This window comes from Megalops cyprinoides, chromosome 2 (genome assembly GCF_013368585.1).
Source record: "Megalops cyprinoides isolate fMegCyp1 chromosome 2, fMegCyp1.pri, whole genome shotgun sequence".
Lineage (NCBI taxonomy): Eukaryota > Metazoa > Chordata > Actinopteri > Elopiformes > Megalopidae > Megalops > Megalops cyprinoides.
In genome coordinates, this window is record NC_050584.1 from 4,916,521 (window position 1) to 4,939,908 (window position 23,388).

The window sequence follows — 23,388 nt, forward strand, 5'->3', positions numbered from 1 at the left end:
TGAAATGTTTGTATACAAGTCAGTTGTCTGTTGGGATAGTTGTACTTCTTCCATATATTAAAGCTGAAAATGAGACAACAATGAACATTTTATAAAGTGCATATAAATCCAGTAAAAGTACTGTATTGATTAAGATAGTGAATGATTTCAGATGGCCATGTCTGTGTCTTTATTTCCAGCACCTTAAATCAGCTGCAGCATCTGCAGGTCCCTCTCACAGGTAACCCTCGTTCCTGGACGTTTGAACTCTGACCCTGTTACGTCTCAGAATGGGAAGCAGCGTTTAGCTTGTGTTTGGAGTCAGTGGTGCACCTTTCCATGCTTTCTTTGTTAGATTTGTTTTGTTTGTTTTGGGTAGAGTGAGGGCCCCAGTGTGACAGCCTATTGCAGACTGGCTGGGATATTTCATCCTTTTCTGCCAATGTGCAGAGTCTTTATGCAAATGACGGTCAGAAAAAAATATATATAACAGATTGGTAGCATTTCATTTCAGACACGATTACTGTCTAAATATTGTGGATGTTCATAAATTGCATAAACAGAGCCGCACTTCATTCATTTCTCCCATAATTCCTCTCTTCCTCTCTGTGGTACTGGGAGGGGTGGGGCTGGCTGCACAGGGGCTGGCGCTGTGGGTTTTCCCTGCTGGAGTTGTGCTTCTTTCTTGAGTTCCTCCTTTCAGCTCCCTGGACAGCAGCCGAGCGCCTCTCGGGTCAGAGGGCCCCTCAGCAGTGCAGGCACAGGCATGAAGACATTGCAGCACTAATTTACCTGATACACACCAGCCTAAGCACAGGATTAGCAGAGCTCACTGTGAATGAGCCAATCAGGGGGCAGGGAGAATGTTCCCATTGAGAGAGGCTGCCCAGCTGAACCATCTTTACTAAAGGGGTCCCAAAAGCTTTGCATAATTCAAGTGAGTGTGCCCCTTGTGTGTTTGGTTATTTATCCATGTAGAATGTAAGATTAACTACCGCAGTAGAAAAGTGAATACTAACTACCTCTTTAAATTCTTGTGAGATGATTACACTGTTACAGTGCACTGCTGCTACTGTAGACTGTATAAGGCATATAGATTGTTTGGACTGAATCATCCAACCCCCTGCTATTGCAACATCATTTGATTTATACATCAACCCTTTTGACATACACTCTAAAAATGACAATGATAACTAGATTCATGGTAACAAAACATGCAAAATGCATAAAATACATTACAAAATGTGTGCAAAAATATTACATGAAACTAATAACATGAAACTAAGTTCCTACATTTAAACCCATCCAATGGGTAAATGAAAGTATAGTGATCAGAATCTGAATACATTCACACACTCATGGCATTTCAGGTCTAAAGTGAAGATAAGCAGCAATAGAACACATTTTGCTATGAGACAGGTACTGCAATGATATGGCAAGGCATGAAGCTCACCTCTTATACTTTTGTGGAAGGATTATGGAAAGGTCCTGAAACAGCCATCTTTCCTGGACCCACCTCTAAGAGCTGAAATTCACTCCCCAAACCATGACCCATCTGACATCACACTTCAGATATAAACATGGACCTCTTGTTTTCAGCAAAAAATAATCTATGTCCACATATTGATCATCTCTATGAAAAGCTACTAAAATTGCTAATACAAAGAACAACACCTTAACTTTAACTAAGAACTTTAACTAAGAATTACACTTGCAGCCCTACTGACACCTACACTACTGCCCCATTGACCTACAGTACTGCCCCACTGACACTGAGACCTACACTGCTGTCCCATTGACACTGAGACCTACACTAGTGACACTGCCTCACTGACCCAGGGGCTTCCAGAGAAACCGAGGCAGTTTGTGGTTGTGACTTGTATATTGTGTTGCTGTAACACTTGTGCAACAGTGGAAGTTCTCAGGACACCTGTTGCTCTACTGCCCTCTGGTGGTAAGTTTTCTCATCTCCTCATGAACTGGTGACAATCCTCTGGACTGTCAGTTGTGTTCCCTGTGCTTCCCGCTCTGGTGTTACTCTCTGGAGTTTATCTGTAATATAGGAATACGCAGCATGGACCATTATTAATGTGGGGCTGGTTATCAATATGGCGATGCGCATAAGGATAACTTATAAGGATAAGGATCACTGATAGAACAATGTAAAAGAGAGTCTTTTGGAAGTTAAACCTTGATAAGGATTTAGCTCTGAGTCTGTAGTTTAATGCATCAGTTGTTCGCAGTGAGAAACGCAGACGCTGTAGCGCAGGGAGGTTTTTGTACAGCCAGTCAATCAGAGTCAATCACTGTGGCGGACTTTCGGCAGCGGCACCAAACTGGAGATCGGCAGTAAGTTTACAGCGATTTCACTCCCCTTTTGCCATGATTTCACCCTGAAATCTAATTTCAGAGTAGCATGGTAATTTTATGTCGCTTCGCTATTTTTTTTGCAAATTTTACGATTGTAGTGACCGCAATATATTTTGCATCTGTTGAGCGATACGTTTGTAATTTCAATTTTTTTTTCAAAATACAGTTCAAAACTGTTGAATTGTTGCGAACAGAATGTTTTACTTGCAATTGGGAAAGTATTTTAAGTTATCAAATTGATTACGTCAATTAAAAACACATTATTATAATTAAACGTATTTCATTTTAAAATGTATCCGTTTTACTTGACTTGCACACTCAGAAAAACGCGCCGCTTAATTTTTCCCCAGAATGCCGAATCTGCATTTTTACAGTAAATTTATTTTGACGCTTAACTCGATTGCAAGAGGTTTTTGTACGGGACACTAATAGGAACTGAATCACTGTGGTACACTTTTGGCAGCGGCACCAGACTGCAAGTTGGAAGTAAGTATTCAGCACACGTAGTGATTATTTTTCCTATAAAGGATAGTTTGTTATCTACCTCCACGATTTCAAGTAAAAACAGCGCTTTATGTGGAGTACGTTGTGTTTATTGTTCCACCCAAATTTACAGCGTTCAAATTAATGTGAATAATGCTTACAAGGACAGTTACAACATTTTGGTAAAGCTCTGTTATCTCGATCTCGTCCATGGAGCGAACGCGTGTGTAAATAGTTGGGTCTTTTCTGTGACACGTTTTGCTAATACTGAATTTTCTGGTAATGCACAGATATTTCATACAAAGATCTTACGAAGTCAATCATTTTCTTTAAAAAGATGTAAGCGTTCGGTGATAGACTGTCAGATGGAAGTTTTCCCAGAGAAAACAATCTTTTGAAGTATTGAATTAAAGCGTGATTTATGTCTTTCTGATTACGGGTTTCGTTTTAAATGAGGCTCGGTTCGAGCTTAGCAAGCGGAGACTTTGCGTTTGCGTTTGTGGTTGTCCGGGTTTTCGACTACAGATTTTGCAAAGACGTTTTCCATGAAACCTGTCTGAAAACGATTTTGCAAAGAAGTTTTCCATGAAACGTGTCTGAAAACGAAAATGACTTTAGACAGAATGTTGATTCTTAGTGCGTATAACGGTTCTGTTGTAGAATTTTTTTTTTCTTACCTGAAATTTTAATTTTCTTTAATCTACTCATTTTGTTGCTAACGACGAGAAAGGCTTAATCTTACCAAATTGTTGCATACAAATATTTTGGTTATTTTCAACAAGGTTGAAACTTTTAAAAATCACATTTGATGCATTTGTAAAACTGGGACTGGACGTAATTTTTTCACTGGCCTGTAAAGATGGTCTGCAAAACATATTGGTATCTGTAAGACTGCTTTAAAAGGCTACATTACGCACTGCAGTAGGGATCAGGTGTTTTAGAAAATGTCCTGTTTGTGTGCAGCATAGATATCATTACATTTATATGCATTTCTACAGTTAGTCTACGTACTTATATTTTGTAATACAAGCTCTACATTTCTTTAGTGTTTGAACTTAAAGAAAATAAGAGTCTCTTCTCCATCTCCTGTAGTCCTGTGTTGAATCTGTATTTCCTCCCCTCTCTCTGACCTCACGTCTCTGCTGTTTCTCCCAGAAAACATCTCCCCCACCCTTCGGGTCCTGCCCCCCTCTAGCATGGAGCTGACCAGCAAGAGAACGGCCACGCTGATGTGCCTGGCCAACAAGGGCTTCCCCTCAGACTGGACACTGTGCTGGAAAGTGGACGGTAGCAGCAGGAGCTCGGAGGCAAGCGGCGGGGTCCTGGAGAAGGACGGCCTGTACAGCTGGAGCAGCACCCTGAGTCTCTCTGTGGACGAGTGGAACAAGGCGGGGTCACTGACCTGTGAGGCCACCCAGGGCTCCCAGACTCCACTCGCTCACACACTGAGGAGAGAGCAGTGTTCTGAGTAGCGCCTCACACACTCCTGTGTAGAGCGGCTGAATGCTCTGTTTTTACTCTCTTCTGCACTCAGCTCTTCTCTTTCTTACTCACTGATTACTTGTAGACTAACAGTGTGCTGTGCTTCAGCTCATGTGTGAATCCATTCTCCAGACTGAGCTTTTAGCAGAACAATCTTTCATGTGCTCTGATTTTGATCCCTGTTAGATATATGTGTCTTTGTGTGGTTTGATGCTTCAGTGCTGTTATTATTGTAATAGAGAATAATAAAGATTTCTCCTTGAGTCATAAACTCTATTGTTCTTGTCTTTATCAATACAAACACAGGGACAGATACACTCTTTGTACCGGTGAGATAGGAGGGTAAACCTGCAGTTTAACTGAAATCATTTGGAGCCATCAGAGGAGTGATAGATGTCTGAAATCAAAGCTGTGTGTGAACTGCACCCCTCCCCCATGTCCATTGACTCTGTGGGAGTTATGAAGATGAAGGAAACCCTGTTTTGGGGGAATTATTGCTACATTGCCATTACATACAGTTTAACACCTCAGCACAGGGTTCATAATGAACTCGGTTACAAAGCTCTGTCCAGCTGCTATCTCCAAGCATGAATATAAGGATAAGATACCAGGCATTTGAGATGAACATGATATATGGCACAGTTTAATGTGAGAGGATGATCATTTGATGATTATAAATTCTAGAAGAATGCCAGTATGTTTTCACGTTTGAGATTACATTTATATAATATGTGAATAATACTAGTGTATTTTAATATTCCTTAATATTGCTCTGTGACATATTTTGAATCAAGCATCTTTTAAAATATGCATAAAAATTTACAATTGATTTAAAATGCAATGTTTTAGCATTAGACCTGTGAGTGATGTGTGAATGCATGAGGTAAAATAGTGCATTTAGCAGGTGGCTGGAGGCCTGAGCAGTGAGAGGATTGTATAGCTATATTAGCTGCTGCTTCATGATGTACAGTGTGCTCTCAGCTCACACTAACCCCCATGGGGACGGGGGAACATCTGGTGACAGTGCTGCTCTATTCTGGGAGTAGCAGAACCGCCCTGCCCTGCCTATGCAAATCTGAGTTTCACCCCCACAGCTCACAGTTTCACAGTTTCACTACCCAAAATCCCCTGGACTGGGGCAGCTGTGTGGGGGTGGGCTGTTTTCACCTCTCTAGAGGAGGGACAAGTTAAATTGATTACATTTTTAAAACATATTGTTCTTCAAATAGTATTAACTAAGTAATTAATGATCCATACACATGTTATAAAGACATCAAAATGAAATAAATATATTAGCTGTATAACAGCAGAAAATCTGTATCCATCTATGGTTTTGCTGAGTCAGCCCAATATCACAGTACTTACACAGTGATCTGGCTGGTACTTGATAACCAGCAGAGGTCATATCAACTACACAGCAGAACAAGTCAAATCACACTGATCACACTCTTTTCTCATCTTAAATATGTTTCTCTGCACCTTCCTTAGCGTATGCAATTATATATGCAAGATCATTTTCCTGTTTCAGTCCCTAGAGTGAAACAAAGTGTAGAAATGTGTCAAGGCTCAGGCAGGGACTCAAGCGCAGACAGCGGAATGGGGTGCACAACGCAAAGTTTAATAAAGGCAAGACGGGGAATCCAGAAGACGTAGTCAAAACAGGCGAAGTCAGCAAACCAGAGAAACACGGCAACAGTACCAAAAGTCAGATCCAAAAACGTAGTCAAGAAAACGGGCAAGGGTTCAGAAAAACAGTAAGCAGGCAGGCAGGCAGAACAGGAACAAACGGCTCGTAGCGACACAGACGAACTGAGACGAACTCGCGATGAGACAGAAACAAACGAGGAATATATAGGGCAAGGCAGATAACAAGATGGGGTTCAGGTGTGCAGGTAGGCGGGTGGAGCCAGTCAGATGACCAGGTGGGCGGAGAGCAGGGCAGGGCTGGAACACAGGGAAAAACAAAAGCACATGGACAGGGAAGACAACAAAAACCAAAACAAACCCGGCTAGGGAGCCGCAGTCCTGACAAAATGACAGTCAAAGTGTTTCCTCTTGTAACTGAAGCTGCTCTAAGTGTCTGGTTTTGTAAATGATAACTTTTATATTTTCCAAATTTCACATGATAAAATATGTCTTTGGTCTTCAAAGAAGTATTCATTATTCCAGTCTGAAAGCAAAGTTTGCTCAAATTATGTAACTGTATAAATTATGGCATGTAATGTTAAGTAAAATGCAGTTCATCTGAGTTACATTTCAGCTGATTCCAAGTCCAATATTTTGCTTTTAGAGACTTTTTGTTTTGTTATTAGATTTATAAAATCAGTTGTTTGAACCTCTACATGGTCCACAGACTGTTGTTCCTCTCATCCTGTTGGGACACTGACTGAAAATTCTAACCAGCCCAGATTGAATGTATATATTATACTGTACTTCGCTGAGTGTGTTTGTGCTGTAGAGCTGCACAGAACTTTACTTTTCTATCACTTCACTCCAATGTGAGAATGAAGTAAAGCCCTGAGATTCTCACCATGACTCTGACATACATGCCAACCCCACTGATAGGCTGCCAGTGTCAGGACTATTCCTGCTGTACCTCCAGCCCATTTCAAAGGAATCCTTTCCAAAAGCACCCACTTTGCAGCTGCGAAATCTATGAACACTCTATGTAATAGAGTAATACTGTATGTAGTCAGCCATAAACACTGCAAAATGTATTATTATTTATTATTATCAGTCAGCATCAATCAGCTTGATTGATTCTCCATTTTTTGTTGTCTCATTGATCTTCTGTTTACCTCAATACTGCAGTGAAAAGTTTGATTTGTGTTCGTAATAACGCTGCCCTGATGATCATAAGGAGCAATGAAGAGTGAATGGATATTTGCTGTATGTGTGCACTTTACTGCAGTTATTTTGCACAGTATGGATTCATGCCAGAAATGTAAGTTGCTGTGTCTGACTGTGGGGATACACTGGATATACAGGTTTAGACAGGAGAAACTGATGTTTGTCACTGGGTATTGCAGCAGTCCACTTCCATACCTTTATTCATATACCTGTTAACACATACAGATAATGGATGAAGAAAGACAATCACAGTGTCACACAGGTGGGAGTTGGGTCACTGCGTGCAGCCAGGACATCATGGACACGATGGCATGGATACTCTGCCTTCTAACGGAATCAGTGCACCCAGAAAATGCAGCCACTGAGGTTTCCTCTTGCAGCCATGCTGGCTCATCACAGCAGACGCATACAGGAACAGTCTGCTTATATATACACCATGAGAGGACTGCTGTTTTAAGAGCCACTTCAGTGTTTTCCGGAACAGCAAATCTCCACATATTCTCCTTTACACGTTCTCATCTGACAGTGTTTGAGTGTAAAGTGATTGTGAGGGAGTGTAGCTCTTCTTTCTCTCACCCAAGCACATGGCTCCGTCCCTTTGGTCACTTTGAGTGCTGGGATATCAATATGACATGGCTGTGTATGATCACTGTCGTCACTTTGTATATTTCATGGCTACCGAATAGATACTAGTGTTCTTGTCATGAGATCACAAACACAAACAATAAAACATGTGCAGTCCTCTGCTGACATCTAGTGGAAATTACAGCTTTACTACTTCTAGTACTACAATGTAACGTGATGTTGCGTGAAGATGTTACGTTCTGACAAGGTAACTTTCAGAAGTAGTGACATTCTGTGATATCAATTGAACAGGGTCATGCGAACAGCTGACGCTGTCCCCATTGGGATATCAACCTGGCCACTCTAACGCAATGACTTGGTCAGGTGTTTCTTTTGAAGTTAAATTTTGCCCAAAGTATACTCCATATACCATTTCTTAAAGAAGGCTATTTGAAGCTGTTCTCGGCAGAAAGCTAATCATGGCCGATAGCTTGATAACAGTAATTGATGTTCCATAGTGATATAGGCAAGGTAGGCATAGGCATTTCCTTTTAAAAAGACATTTATCCTGAATTCCCCAAATTCTTACTCCTAAGTCAATTTTACCATGAATGCAGAGGATGAGTGCTCAAATGAAGATGATGACAAAAGCCATTGTTGTTGTAAAATAATGAAAAAAAAAAATGAAAATACAATGTGCCAACTTTTACCATTCAGCTCCTCCACACACTTCGGCTTCCCCCTCAGCACCTGCAGTAGGTCCCAGCTGCAGCAGTGCAGTCGCTGTGCAGTCAGAGGGAGGTTTTTGTACGGCTCTCTAACACTGTGTGAACACATAGCCACCACTGACACTGTGTTCACTCTGACAGTAGTAATCTCCTGCATCTTCAGCCTGGACTCCACTGATGGTCAGAGTGAAGTCAGTCCCAGATCCACTGCCACTGAATCGATCTGGAGTCCCTGTGTGTCGGTTGCTTGCTAAATAGATGAGGAGTTTAGGAGCTTCTCCAGGTTTCTGCAGGTACCAGTGTAGGTAGCTGTTGCCCAACACAGCACTGCTGACTTTACAGCTCAGTGACATTGACTCTCCTGCAAGAAAAGTTTTCACTGCAGGAGTCTGAGTCACAGTGTACTGCCCTGCAGTTTCTGAAAGTATAGCAAAACAGAAAACAGAATTAGGAAATTCATTAAAGAGTTTGAGTAGGGCATTTTCAGGAACATTTCAATGTTAATTTCAGGGTGTAGAGTGGAATTATGCATAGTAAATCTGTTACCTTGAGTGCAGAAGGCAACTGCCCAGATGAAGATGGTGATAAAAGTCATTGTTACTGTGGGTTCTTTACCCATGAAGAACAGCTCTCAGTCATGAAGCGTTAAACTCACACGACTATAAACACTCCCAGAGCACTGAAGCATGTGCTGCCAATGCAAAGTGTCTTCTCTATGCAAATACTCTTCCTGGGTACAGCTAGAGCTCTTAGGCAGGCAGTCATTGTGATTAATTACTTCACTCTTTTTCACACTACAAAATACTGATAGCATAATCTCTGGAAAGGGTAATGTTTTTAGAATGTATTTTACCCATGTATGATCATGAGCATAATGTATGTATTAAATTAGTGTCCTGTTCAGATAAATGTCCTCATACTATATACATACTGCATATAGGTGAATGTGTTAGACTACAGGATGAAAAATTAATATATTCTAAGAATAACTTCTAACAACTATATTGTACTGCACACAATAACTCATTGGAAAATGAAGGCAAACTCTTTAAGACACTGATCTCAGAATATTACATGTAATTAAATAGAAGTGTTTATTTTACAGAATTACAGCTCAAAGGAAATAATCTTTTCCCGAGAAACTATGAGTGTAATGGTTGATATGAAGCAGCAGGGCAGTGCAGGTCAGGTCTGTTAGCAGCTCCTCATATGAAAGCAGGTGAGGTCTGGAAAGCTGACCCCCAAGGCAGGTACAGAGTGCTGTGTGATGTGCTCTTCCTCTGGATCCGTTCTGGACTCTTCCTCCTTTAGCCTGGAGCTCAAATCATTATGTACGCTGTGATGCTGTGTGCATATGCACTCATAAGGTGCTGTTTGAAGCCACTGCTGGTACATTAGTGCTGAACAACAAATGAACTAAACATGGTAAACTCTGGTAAACATAGTAAGGTTCCCTGGGACCTTGTTTGGAGATAATTTATGATCCTTCCCGTTAAGTGTGATTGTCAGTTTACACTGACTCTTATACCTTTATTAAGAACTTCAGCTGCCCTACAGGGTGGCAACACACATGCTCTCAGTCACTGATTCAAGCAGCAGGTGGCTCGGCCATCATGTAAAGGGGAGAGTATCTCTGAGACCTCTGCTTTTCTCTGGCACCGTGAGTAGCGTGCCATGACCCTACAGATCAGTTCTGTGTTATTGCAGAGATACTGAACAAACACGCTAAAACCCTACAGATGTCTGCTGGCTTTGAGTGCAAGCTGTGCCCTTCGGCCCAGGTTTGACCCCAGCCGTGTCATCAGCTGATGATGATGATGACCAGAAGGCTGCAGGGGTGGAACAGATTGGCTTGGCTGTGCTGGGGACAGGGGTGGGTTTGTCAGCAGGGGCTCGGCTCGCCACTCTCAGGCACCCTGTGAGTCAGCAGGCACCTTCAGGTTGCTTGGATGATGTCAGTGATGCCACGCCCATCCTCCATCTGCTGCTCAGCTCACTGCACTGGGTCACTTTCAGTGTGAAAAATAGGCTCTATGGGTGTATGAGTGTAACAGGGGGACTGCATTCACTGCACCCCATCACTGCTGCAGTACAGTGGGTGCCATGTTAATCTGCCACACCTGGACAGACTCTTGAAGTACATAGTAGTGCCTTAATATATGTTTGTATGACCTATTGTTTGTTTTGAGCACTTCTTTTTTTTTCAAATTTACACCACTGAAAATTACTTCTCTGGTAGATTAAGCGTTTTGGTGACATTCCTGTGAAAGACATGTCTGATGTGGATCAGGACTATAGGAGATGCTACTGGGTTTAACTTTTCTAACATCAAATTGGTTTTCATACTTCTCATTTTGTTAGGTTTGTGACAATTCTCTGGACAAATGTTGCTCTACTTCCCTCTGCTGGTATGTTTTTCTCACCTCCTCTAAAGCCTGTGAGAATCCTCTTGCTGTTGTTTCTGCTGTTTCTGTGTAATATGGGACTACACACCATGTATCATTATTATTATATAACTGAGGTATACCTGAAAAGGAAACTGGAGAAATTGTATGACTAGATTTTCTGTGGCCCGCTTTCTGTCCTATCATTGGTAGATTCATACAAAGAGGGTGCAAAGCAGGGTTAAAATTCCATGCCGCTTCATTAAAAATATTTACTTATGTAGTTGTAGTTGTAGTTATACATTCGGCACAGAATTCAGAAATGTATGTAAGGAATGTGTTACACACAGTTTATACCTTGTGTGCATCACTATGTATATACAGTGTTCTGAAAAACCCCAGCAGTACATGAGACTCACAAGTACCTGTTAATTTATGACAATTAAATTAAATTAACATGAACATTTATACATCAGATAAATTAAGAAAAATACTGTGCATGAGGAACAAAGGAAAATAAAAATGAAAATACAAATGTGTCAACTTTTACCGTTAATCTCCCCAGTCCTCTGCCTGGTGTCATTGGCTTCCCCCTCAGCACCTGCAGTAGGTCCCAGCTGCAGCAGTGCAGGCACTGTGCAGTCTGACTGAGGGAGGTTTTTGTACGGCTCTCTAACACTGTGTGAACACATAGACACTGTTAGGGTAGTGTAAACTTTGACAGTAGTAATCTCCTGCATCTTCAGCCTGGACTCCACTGATGGTCAGAGTGAAGTCAGTCCCAGATCCACTGCCACTGAATCGAGTTGGAGTGCCTGAGTGAAGATAGCTTCCTGAATAGATCAGGAGTTTAGGAGCTTCTCCAGATTTCTGCAGGTACCACGACAGACATGGGTAGCTATAGGAACCACCATAGTAACAACTACCAAGAACAGCACTGCTGGCTTTACAGCTGACAGTGACTGTCTCTCCTGGTAGAACAGTTTTCACTGCAGGAGTCTGAGTTACAGTGATCTGTCCTCTGGATTCTGAAAAAAAAGAAATCCTATAATTACAGCATAGCAGTATGAACTACTAAAATTTGTAGATGTGGTTATGTTTATTTTGTTATCTAGTTCGATTATAGGTTGTAAATTTGTAAATTGTAATTGTAAGTTAAATCCTCTTACCCTGTGTACAGAAGGCAACTGCCCAGATGAAGATGGTGATAAAAGTCATTGTTATTGTGGGTTTTGTTGCCATGAAGAACAGCTCTCAGTCATGAAGTGTTAAACTCACAGGACTATAAACACTCCCAGAGCACTGAAGCATGTGCTGCCAATGCAAAGTGTCTTCTCTATGCAAATGCTCTTCCTGGCTGCAGTGGACTTTTCACTGTGAGTTCTGATGGAGTCAGCACACATGGTAATAACTTTCCTGCTCCTGTTTTACCACACTATGAATAGTGATTGAAATTGTCTCTGGTGTCATTATTTCCAATGACTGAATGTATACTAATATATAACCCTTCCATTAGGGAATATGAGCTGTTTTGTGTCTGTTTGTCTGTACAGTAACTCCTCCACTCATATTCATGGTTATGTAGAACAAAAGTTTTATTTTTTCAATAAATTACATTGTGATTGTTGAAATAGCGGGTTAATTGAATATCCCTCAACCATGAACCAAAGACAAGTTAAAGACAGTAAACAGTGCATATATATACACATGTATTTAAAAGCCTAATCTGTGTCAGTTTGTTTCTGAGGCAACTCTACTACATGATGGTTGATTCTGATGGTTATTCTGACTGAAACGTTTATTCCTGCTGGTAAATCCATGGTTTTCTCTCCTTTTCCAGCACTTTTAATCAGCTACAGCAGACACAAGGTCATCAGACAGGTCACCCTCCTTCCTGGACGTTTTAACTCTGACTCGGTACATCTCAGGATGGAGACCAACATTTAGCCTGTGTTTGGAGACATTGATGCGGCTTTTCATCTGTTCATGGTTAGTGTTGTTTTGTTTTTAAGTATCATTTTGTTCTGTCTTTGAGGACAAACTTCATGTTATGTTGAGAAAGCCTATCATGGCAGTGGTTAGTAGATATAAGCTTTGCTGGAGAGATGATCTGTATCTTTGGATGCTGCAGCAGCCCCATTGTGACGTTAGCTGCACATGTTAGAATGTTCAGATGCTCAGAAGTTCTGTCCATGTTAGTCAATGAAAATGTTTTTGAAGTAAAATCACAAATCACATGTTTGTTTTGAGTAAAGGGAGGGCACCAAAAGGAAATGTGAAACCCTGTTCTTTGGAAATGTATTTGGCATATATTATCCTTGTAATTGTTTGAAAACCGTGTGTTATTGAATTTAGCTCGATTGGGCCATAATTGTGTGTGTTTGTGCTTGTGTGTTTATATATGTATAATGACTTGACGGAACCACTGAAGTGTTCAACTGAGCGTTAATGTATTAAGTGGCATGAAAACTTGCACAAACTGTAGTTATAAGTATAGTTGATTCAATGCATGAGTGCAAAAATCTAGGATTGACTTCATTCTGACCACCAGTGGAGTCCAGACTGAAGATGGGAGAGATTACTACTGTCAGAGTTTACACTATACTGGTAGTGATAGAGTGTTCACACAGTGTTAGAGAGCCGTACAAACACCTCCCTCAGTCAGACTGCACAGTGACTGCACTGCTGCAGCTGGGACCCACTGCAGGTGCTGACAGGAGTCAGTGACACCAGACACACCTCTCTGGAGTAGATGATAAAGAAATAAGAGAGACAAGAGGTACAATTATTCAGCATATTCAATATTCTTGTTACATCTAAAATAGTATATGTTCTATGACAGAGTCATATTTTATTACCTCCCAAATCTACATTTTCAAATGTCATGCATTTATTAATGTGTTTATATTTTATTAAAAGCTGCCAGTAGTATCATCTCATACTACTGAGCATATGTGAGCTCCACCTGCATGGTAAAATACAATTCATTTTACATCATATTTGTTTAATTCTTCATTTGTTATTGTAGTTTCTGAGAGAAAAGGAAATTCCCTCTTTACTGAACCCATCAGGTCAGAGCTTATCAGCCCACTCCCAATGCCTGGGTCCTACTCCACTCCAAGGCCCTCATTTGTCAATAGTGTGCACATATCAATCTGCGAGTAAGCTGTGCTGGTGATCATTTCAAAGCAAAGTGTGAGAGGAGTCCACAAATTTATGTACAACAGCATGTAACATAAAATATTTTCATGTAATTCTGTCTGCTGTTGAAATAGTTGTATCTACTCCATATGCTAAAGTTGAGAATGAGACAGTAATACACAATTTGAGATGTCTTGTGTGTGAGTATATTAATCCAGTAAATCTACTACAGGTCTTATTGATTAAGATGGTCATGTGTTTCTTTCCCCTTCCAGCACTTTTAATCAGCTGCAGCAGCTGCAGGTCCCTCACACAGAACACTCTCCTTCCTGGATGTTTGAACTCTGACCCTGTTACATCTCAGGATTGGCAGCAACATTTAGCTTGTGTCGGGAGTCAGTGGTGCACCTTTCCATGCTTTCTTTGTTAGATTTGTTTTGTTGGTTTTGTGTACAATGAGGACCCCAGTCCGACAGCCTGTTGTTACTGGAACATTCAAGCATGTGCTGCCAATGTAAAGTGTCTTTATGCAGATGATAGCAAAAAACAAGTCAATAGATTACAAACGTTTGATTTCAGGCACTATTTCTGTAAATCCTGTGAATGTTCACACACTGTGTAGGTGCTGGGAGGGGTGGGGCTGGCTGCACAGGGGCTGTTGCTGTGGGTTTTGAGGAGGAAGTAGCCAACGAATCAGCTGATTTCAAACCCGGGCTGTAAGGCTAGCGGTCACTCTTGTCAGAGCTAGAGGATTGTGACACCGCTGATGACAAACTCTAATGTGTAGCAAAGGCAGCCACATGCAGGTGAAGACAACCTGACTGCATCAGTGTGCCGAGCAAACAGGCCTACAAATGCCTGTATGATAGAAACAAGAGCTGGAGCTTAGCACACCAAGTGCAGCCAGCAAAGCAGCTGAAGCCTGACAGCAAGAATGTGGATCTGTAACAGCAATGTACAGTCAGTCCTGTTCATGGCTGTGAATGCTGGAGGGCCACCAAGACTGACAAACACAATCTCAGCCCAGCACCAAGATGCACCAGAGCACATCAAACTGCATCAGCACAGAGATCAGGCTGAGGGGGCTCAGACGGCTGGACCACTTACTATTGATGGAAAACAGCACTAGTACTGAGACTGCCCTCTGCTGGATGCAACAGGGCAAGCATTGCATTACAGTACACTACATGCATTTAGCAAATGCTCTTCTCCAGATCGACTTCTAGCACAATGGAACATGAGTGTATCCATTCAAGTTAAATAAGCAACAGCATCAGACCAGGCCAACAACACTCCCAGACAAGTCAGTGTAAAGATTAACACCATTCAAGCCCTGCCACAAATTAACTTGTGCAATCTGAGTAGGCAATGGAAGCCAAGTATACAACAATACATCATTCACTAGAACACAGAATCCAAAATACATCCCAATACTACACGTAAAATAAACATCAAATACTGTAGGTAGCAGGTGTTACGTGGCGGTGATTGAGGTAGAATCAACCAAGAGACTGGCCCTAGAACACCAGGCAGTGCACTACAGAGACTGAGCTTACCAAGATGGGCTTAACCTGGGGTGAAGCTGCAAAAGTGTCTAATGACCATCCAGCATGGCGTAGATGTGTTGTAGCCATATCTCTACAGGCAGGGTAATTCAGTAAGTGACCAAAACCTATAGCCAGCAAGCTTTTGTTAGCTTCTTCTCAAAAAATAAATTGAACAGGCACATAGTCAGAGCATAGCTCAAATAAATAGCTACAATAACAATATTGTTTCCTTTCATTTAAACTGACTAGCATGCAAAAATCTGTTGCACCGAAAGACTGAAATGTGTTGAATATTATACATATATATGACAGAGGCTCTCCTACACTGTATTGAGTTTACCTTAGATTTGCCACAATTTAAACAAGTCCTCCTTTCAAATAATATACGTAATAAAATACTCTATAAAACAATGAAAACAATTTTTTTAACAAGTTTTTAACCGTTATTCTCCTCCCCAGAGAACTGCACCTGCAGTAGGTCCCAGCTGCAGCAGTGCAGTCACCGTGCAGTCTGACTGAAAGAGGTTTTTGTACAGCTCTCTAACACTGGACCATTGTGTAGACTTTTACAGTAGTAATCTCCTGCATGTTCATCCTGGACTCCACTGATTGTCAGAGTGAAGTCAGTCCTGGATCCACTGCCACTGAATCGATCTGGAGTCCCTGAGTGACGCCTGCTTATTCTATAAATCAGGAGTACACTGTATATACCAGTGTAGACAGTCACTGGAACTCCCACAATCACCGACAGCACTGCTGACTTTACAGCTCAGTGACATTCTCCTACTTTTTTGTGTGGTTGGGGAGGTGCAGATAGATTGTCCTCTAGGACCTTTCCCAGGGAATGCAGACAGGGCAAGAGCATGTATATAACATGTTATTTTTAATTTCAGATCACCTTTATAAGTGCATTAACAAATTAAATTAAAACATAAAATAAACATTGCATAAATATTTCCATAATATTTTTAAATGGAATAAAAAATAAAAATGATATAAAACGAAGTGCACTAATAAAAAGTTAAATGAAATAAACAAATATGAAATAAATACAATTAAAATCTGAAATAAAAAATAAGCATGATATAAAATAAAGTATACTAACAAATTAAAATCAATTGCCTCCTCAAGGACATTAATTCTTGTCATTGGATTTAAAACACGTGTGGCAACAGACTTAATGAGACCAGTCATTGAAGTTTCTAACAGCCTGAGCGGGTCTCCTTGCTCAGCTTCAAAAGCCTTCACAGCTGCTTGGACCTCTGACAGAACTCACCTTAAAAATGTTAGGTATAGTACATTCTGAGGGTCACTGTACATTACATAGAGTGTCTCCACCATGTAGCAATGCTCAGAAGACTTTGTAAGGCCAAAGTGCAGCTTCAGTTCATCCCACTGGTTCAGGATGCGGTCAACTGTGGGCTCAATGGACAGCCACCATGTTGCACACACCTGAGTGATTTGCAGGGGCTTTTCTCCAATGTTTATTGTCTCATAGACTGCCCTGTAAGCATCCCTCCATTTAGAAGATACAGAAAACCAATTATATGTCTCCCTCACAAGGTACTCCACACTTCTTGGTATGGTGTCATGTGATGCATGGCTGACAGCTAGCTGGAGAGAATGGCACACACATCTAATGAGCACAAGATTGGACAGGCCGTACTCATCCCGAAGGACTTTGTAAACACCATTATTTATGCTAGTCATTACAGAGGCATTGTCTGTCCCAATGCCAATCAGATGTTCCTTTTTTAAACCACATTTGACCAGAAAATCCATTAGTGCGGTCGGAATAGCCCTAGCATCACCACTGTGGTGGATATCCCCATGGTCTGGGCCAAATGGACCGAGGGTCTTCCTCCACATTTTGATGCCTTCCGGAAAATAATAAGTCCTCACAGAGTCTGATGTAATCATGGTTGTTTGGTTTATTGCATATGGTGATCAATCACATACAGTAAACCGGGTTGGTCCACGGAGCAACAGGTGTATATGCTGTGTGTATACATTCACAAACACTCCCCAATCACTCTGCCCTCCCCTCAGCCTGTATCCATCCTTTATCCCTTTTTTCACTCCTCCTATCCCAGACCACAACTTCTAACTCCTCCCATCCCATTTTCCATTTAATACACCATAGTCATTAATTGTATATCATTTTTAAACATAACACTTCTGAAATTTCCCATTATTTCCACTCCACACCTACATGATTTTTGAACATAATTAAACGATACAGAGTTTGTTTTATTTTTAAGCATATATGTCTGGAATATTACCATTATTTCCAGGCCCGTGTTTGAATAATAAAAAAGGTTAGTTAACTCAGTTAGCCAGACTACGGTGCTGCAGACTGTAAGAAGGCACACAGATATCTATGTGCCATAAGCTACAAAGTAAGACCTTAAAACAAAGGGTTAATGTAAGAACTAGGCCGCGTCTGGACACGGCCCAGGAGATGGGCTGTGAGAGCAAGACAAAGAAGAATTAAACCCCGCGAAGGGGGGCCGTTGGCTCAGAACTACTATGATGGGCAACTATGACAAAGTGCAGTAAATCCACATGCAGTTTGTAAGCCTTTGTCAGTAGATGTCAGCTAGGCCAAAGCAGGCTACCAGCTCCTATTCTTTAGATGTGTGACTCCTAAACTGTAATATAAACCTAAAAATGGGATGCATTTGTTAAAAGGATGCAAAAACGTGCTGACACGCCGCTAGGCCATGTCCGAGGGAGAAGATACAATAAGCGAAGACCGTAAACCAATAGGAGAAGTTGGCATGACTATAGAACAGCAACATAGTGCATGAAGGTTCTGGGGTGACTTCCAGGGAGGGCCAATGCTGAAGGCAGTGTTCCTTCTCCAAGGTCACATACTCTAAGACCAACTGTCCCGCAATAACTTTCAAATACTTATAACCTAGAATAACCCCCGGCCTTACTTAGACATAGAATCACGTCATATTACTTTTCAGTAGTAGTGCTTAGTGCATACAATATTTTCCACTATACAAAGTATAACAGAATACATATTATTTAAGGCTATATTAGATTGTCTGGTTTCCTTATACACTTCCAGACCTCCACATGTACAGTAAAGATAAAGTAAATAGCTAATGTAATATATCAATAACTTCAGTTATGTGTATATATTATATATATTATATATTATATTATATTATTATATATGTGTTATATGTCAATAACTGTGGTTAAAATCAAAAACTAACATTTGATGGCAATGCTTATGATGTTTGCTGGCAATAACTTATTTCCACCACATAACAAGCTTAATCGTACCACGTCAAGCTCTGCTTTTCTCTGGGGGGGGGGTTAAAGTGGCAATGCTTATAACCAATTTTCCAATACTCGTAATTTACATATGGGGTATACACTTTCTCAAAAATTTTCCACCACACCACCCATTAGCTCAACCAAACCAAGATATGTGGAGTTGACCTGATTTTTATTCTCACTTAAGGCACTAAATGCTGCTTTGCAGGCTTCCCCCAAATGATCTATGGCTAGCAACGAGCAGGGGCACCTGCAGGATTTCTTCTTAGGGTACGCACAGAAACCTGACCATGCACGTGCACGTACACGCACGCACACACACATCGAGAGAGAGAGATGGGAGAGAGAAACGCCATTGACTGATTAATGAATGATGAAATCTGGCCTACCTATTTGAAGTTTACCCCCCTCCTCCCGGTCGCATCGAATTGTTTGCGCACTTCCTCACTGTCTATTTTCATTTCAGGATGAATGTTCATAAGTCCAGTGAGTCTGCCGTCTGTCATCGTGGTAGCGGTGACAACAGACCAGACATTGATCACATTGCCTAATTGAAGAGCGTTTAGCTGAAAATATGAAGTGGACTTGCACATGATATGTGAATAGTATCAGCAAACACTCAGAAGTGGTCACCATGTCATGCCCAGTACTTAATAAAGTCAGTGTATCACAGTTTGTTGTTTGTTTTATAGCTACTTTCCTCAGTGTGCCGAGAGCTAGCTGCAGGTGACTAGCAAGCTAACTTTAGCTTGCAAGCTAGCTTGCTAATTGATACACCTAGATAGCAAGCTAATTTCTGCTTCGATGGAAATTGAAAAAAGCACAATAAATGCCAAATGTTAATAAATGCTCATGCTATTACGATCATCACACAATCCAAAAATGTCTACACTTAACTTCTGTCAGACACAATTGTGTCTTTTACATGTAATATTTAACGTAAAAGCTGGCGCAATAATGCGCCGGTCTCCATCAAAGACATTTATAGTACGTTAGTTTCTATCTTAGGAGCTATCTAGCATAGGAGATCATGTCATTTCCTGGCGCATAGTTCATGGAGACTTTTTTTTTACTCTGTAACGGAGGCAATTTAAATTGTAGTGAAGTAAAATACCTCAACATAAACATTCTTAAGTAAAATTACAGTTTTTAAAAAATACTCAAAAAAGTATAGATACACAAGAAATCAACTTTTACAGTAACGAGAGTAATTTTAATTTGTTACTTCCACCACTGCACTGCCACTGAATCCTGTGTGACGGTAGCTTGCTATGTAGATGAGGAGTTTAGGAGCTTCTCCAGGTTTCTGCAGGTACCAGTGCAGGTAGTTGTTGTTGAACACAGCGCTGCTGACTTTACAGCACAGTTCACAACACTGTTCGGCTACAAGTGCCCGCTGTACCCAGGAAGAGCATTTGCATAGAGGAGACACTTTGCATTGGCAGCACATGCTTCAGTGCTCTGGGACTGTTTATAGTCCTGTGAGTTTAACACTTCATGACTGAGAGCTGTCCTTCATGGCAACAGAGCCCACAACAACAATGACTTTTATCACCATCTTCATCTGGGCACTCACCTTCTGCACTCAAGGTGAGAGGGGTTCATTGGTTATTTATTTTAATAAACGGCAAACAATCTAATACTTAAAATGAGAAGTTTAAGTTAAAGAATATTGGCTTCATGAAACTGAGTGATTATGCCCCAATAACATTTGTGTATTTATTGTTTTATTTTTGTTTTCTGATTTTCAGAAGCTACAGGGCAGTACACTGTGACTCAGACTCCTGCAGTGAAAACTGTTCTTCCAGGAGAGTCAGTGTCACTGAGCTGTAAAGTCAGCAGTGCTGTGTATAACAGCAACCATCTGCACTGGTACCTGCAGAAACCTGGAGAAGCTCCTAAACTCCTCATCTACTATGCAAGCACCCGACACACAGGGATTCCAAATCGATTCAGTGGCAGTGGATCTGGGACTGACTTCACTCTGACCATCAGTGGAGTCCAGGCTGAAGATGCAGGAGATTACTACTGTCAGAGTGCACACTACCCTAACAGTGTCTACGTGTTCACACAGTGTTAGAGAGCCGTACAAAAACCTCCCTCAGTCAGACTGCACAGTGACTGCACTGCTGCAGCTAGGACCTACTGGAGGTGCTGAGGGGGAAGTCAGTGACATGAAATACAGACTGTGGAGGAGCTCAATGGTTGGCACATTTTATTTTCATTATTTCACAACAATGACTTTTATAACCATCTTCTTATGGGCACTCACCCTCTGCATTCAGGGGGAAATCAAATCAGAATTTGGGGAACTCAGAATAAATATCATGTTAAATGACATGGCAATAAAAAAATTTAAAATTTTAAAATAAAAGGGGAAGGGAAGTCAAAAAAACAGGAACACTAACCACTTAACAGTGGCACCCTACCGAACCCAAACAAACATGGACAATGAAAGTGAAGGACTTAACTAAGATAACCAATATAAACAATAATTAAACAAACACATAACTAAGCAGTTATTCAACAACAAAACTGTAAATAACGCAAGCTAGGCATTATGGGTAATGCTCTGCAGATAACATTATTTTAACACTGTCATATTGTAATTTTAACGGTATTGTATTGCTTTTTGTATTACAGTTATTCTATGTTTAAACTACAGTAATCTGTGAATTCTACAAAGAAATATGATTCTTTTAACATATTCTTACTTTAAAATTAACAGTTGTGTTTGGTTCAGTATTTTACTATAGTATACTGTAAATTAAACACTGCTTCATTGTTTTTCTATTTACAGTTTTTTGATGTCATGATTTTACAGCACCTCACTGTTAATTTCACTCACAAGCAACCACCTAGTTCACCTTAGCAATCACAAAACCCCAGCAGCCACCTTGTGCACTGCACGTTAGTAACCACCTAAAAACACCCTAGCAACCATCTAAAAATACCTTTACAACCACCTAATAAACCCTGACAGCCACAAATTATTGCTAGCATTGCTGCACAGCAATCACTTGACTTTCTTCAAGAAATGCATCTTTCTATTTATGTTTTAGTTTTCCATTGCATATAGCGCATTAAGTGTCAGATTAGACCCACATCTCAGGGAAATGACATAAAATGACAGTAAATTACAATATATTGAAGCATACATGTTTTACCTTCAAATAAACATCATTAACAAATATATACCATATTTTTAACATCTTGTTTCTGTAGAAATGAAAGTCTGTTTTTGCTGTATGGTGAAAGGTTTTATACTGTAAATTTAAATGTCAACATCAGCAAAATCTGTGATGTCGACAGAATAATACCGTTAATTTTAGGGTAATTACTTGCTTTTGAGATTATGGTATATGCCCATTAATTTTACCAAAATTTTATATTTTCACAGTAAAAGTATGTGTTTTCTACATATTATGACAGTATAAATTAAAGTTATGCACTGTTTCTTGGATTAGGGTAATTCTATGTATCTATTATGGTGATATACTATTTTGGATTTTATGGTCTTTTACTGTTGCTATTTGACAGTTTTTTACCGTAATTTCTACAAACATTTTTACCGTGTAGAGAATCTTCTAAACTCCTGATCTATGATATATGTTATCATTACACTGGGAATCCAGCTTGATTCAGTGGGATTGGATCCAACCAAGGAACCGATTTTACTCTGACCATCAGTGGAGTCCAGGCTGAAGATGCAGGAGATTACTACTGTCAGAGTTTTCATTTGCCTGGTAGTGATCTAGTGTTCACACAGTGTTAGAGAGCCGTACAAAAACCTCCCTCAGTCAGACTGCACAGTGACTGCACTGCTGCAGCTGGGACCTACTGCAGGTGCTGAGGGGGAAGCCAATGTCACCAGATATAAACTCTGGAGGAGAACAACTGCACAGTTCGCATTTTTCTTTGAGTCCTCAGTATCATGCTTATTTAACGTATCATTTTACTTGATAATATTTTATATTCATTTAAAATTTTTGGCAATTATTATATTTTGAAAAACTCAGTTTAAATACTGTCAAGCATCAACCAAAGTTAGCAACAGTCTCCCAGACACATTCAGCATTATCATGATATTCTGAAATGACCTACAAATGAGCCTGTATTATACCAAGGCTTTTAGAAAACAACATGCACAAGCAGACTTGACTCTTCCCTTTGTGCTTGATTTGTGGTGAATAACACATCCTTAGCGTCCTCACTCAGAAATTCACGTTTTCCTTACAAGCTCATTTAAGCAACTGGAGCAATGTTGGACCAGGTAGCTTAACTTTTGCATTTAAAAACACGTATCTGTACTTCAGTTTAGAGTGTTTTTGTAGCCTGAGAAAGTAATTTCATCTATAAAAGACCTAGTAGACTATTGTACGTTAATTCATTTCAACGGACAGTATAGATGTAGGCTAGCCTATTGCCTTCTTATGATGCAGGTATTTAGCAACAATAACAATAATAATAGGCCTAATAATAATAATAATAATAATGGCTTTGACCCCTGTCTTCTTCAGCACCCCCCCACACTCCTGCTAAAATAGCACTACACCCCTCCACATT

The 23,388-nt window shown here is 40.5% G+C and overlaps 2 gene segments (V, D, J or C); both read left to right on the top strand.

Moving 5' to 3' along the window:
* Positions 1–442: 442 nt before the first annotated feature.
* Positions 443–4,494, top strand: LOC118773805. The segment is given in 3 exon segments: positions 443–448; positions 2,265–2,328; positions 3,988–4,494. Coding segments are annotated over 3 exon segments (387 nt in total).
* A 15,852-nt stretch (positions 4,495–20,346) lies between these two features.
* LOC118773077 overlaps positions 20,347–23,388 on the top strand; it is a 113,867-nt gene continuing 110,825 nt past the window's right edge. The window contains 2 exon segments of the V gene segment in view: positions 20,347–20,412; positions 20,574–20,884. Of these exon segments, the coding sequence occupies positions 20,364–20,412; positions 20,574–20,884 (360 nt within the window).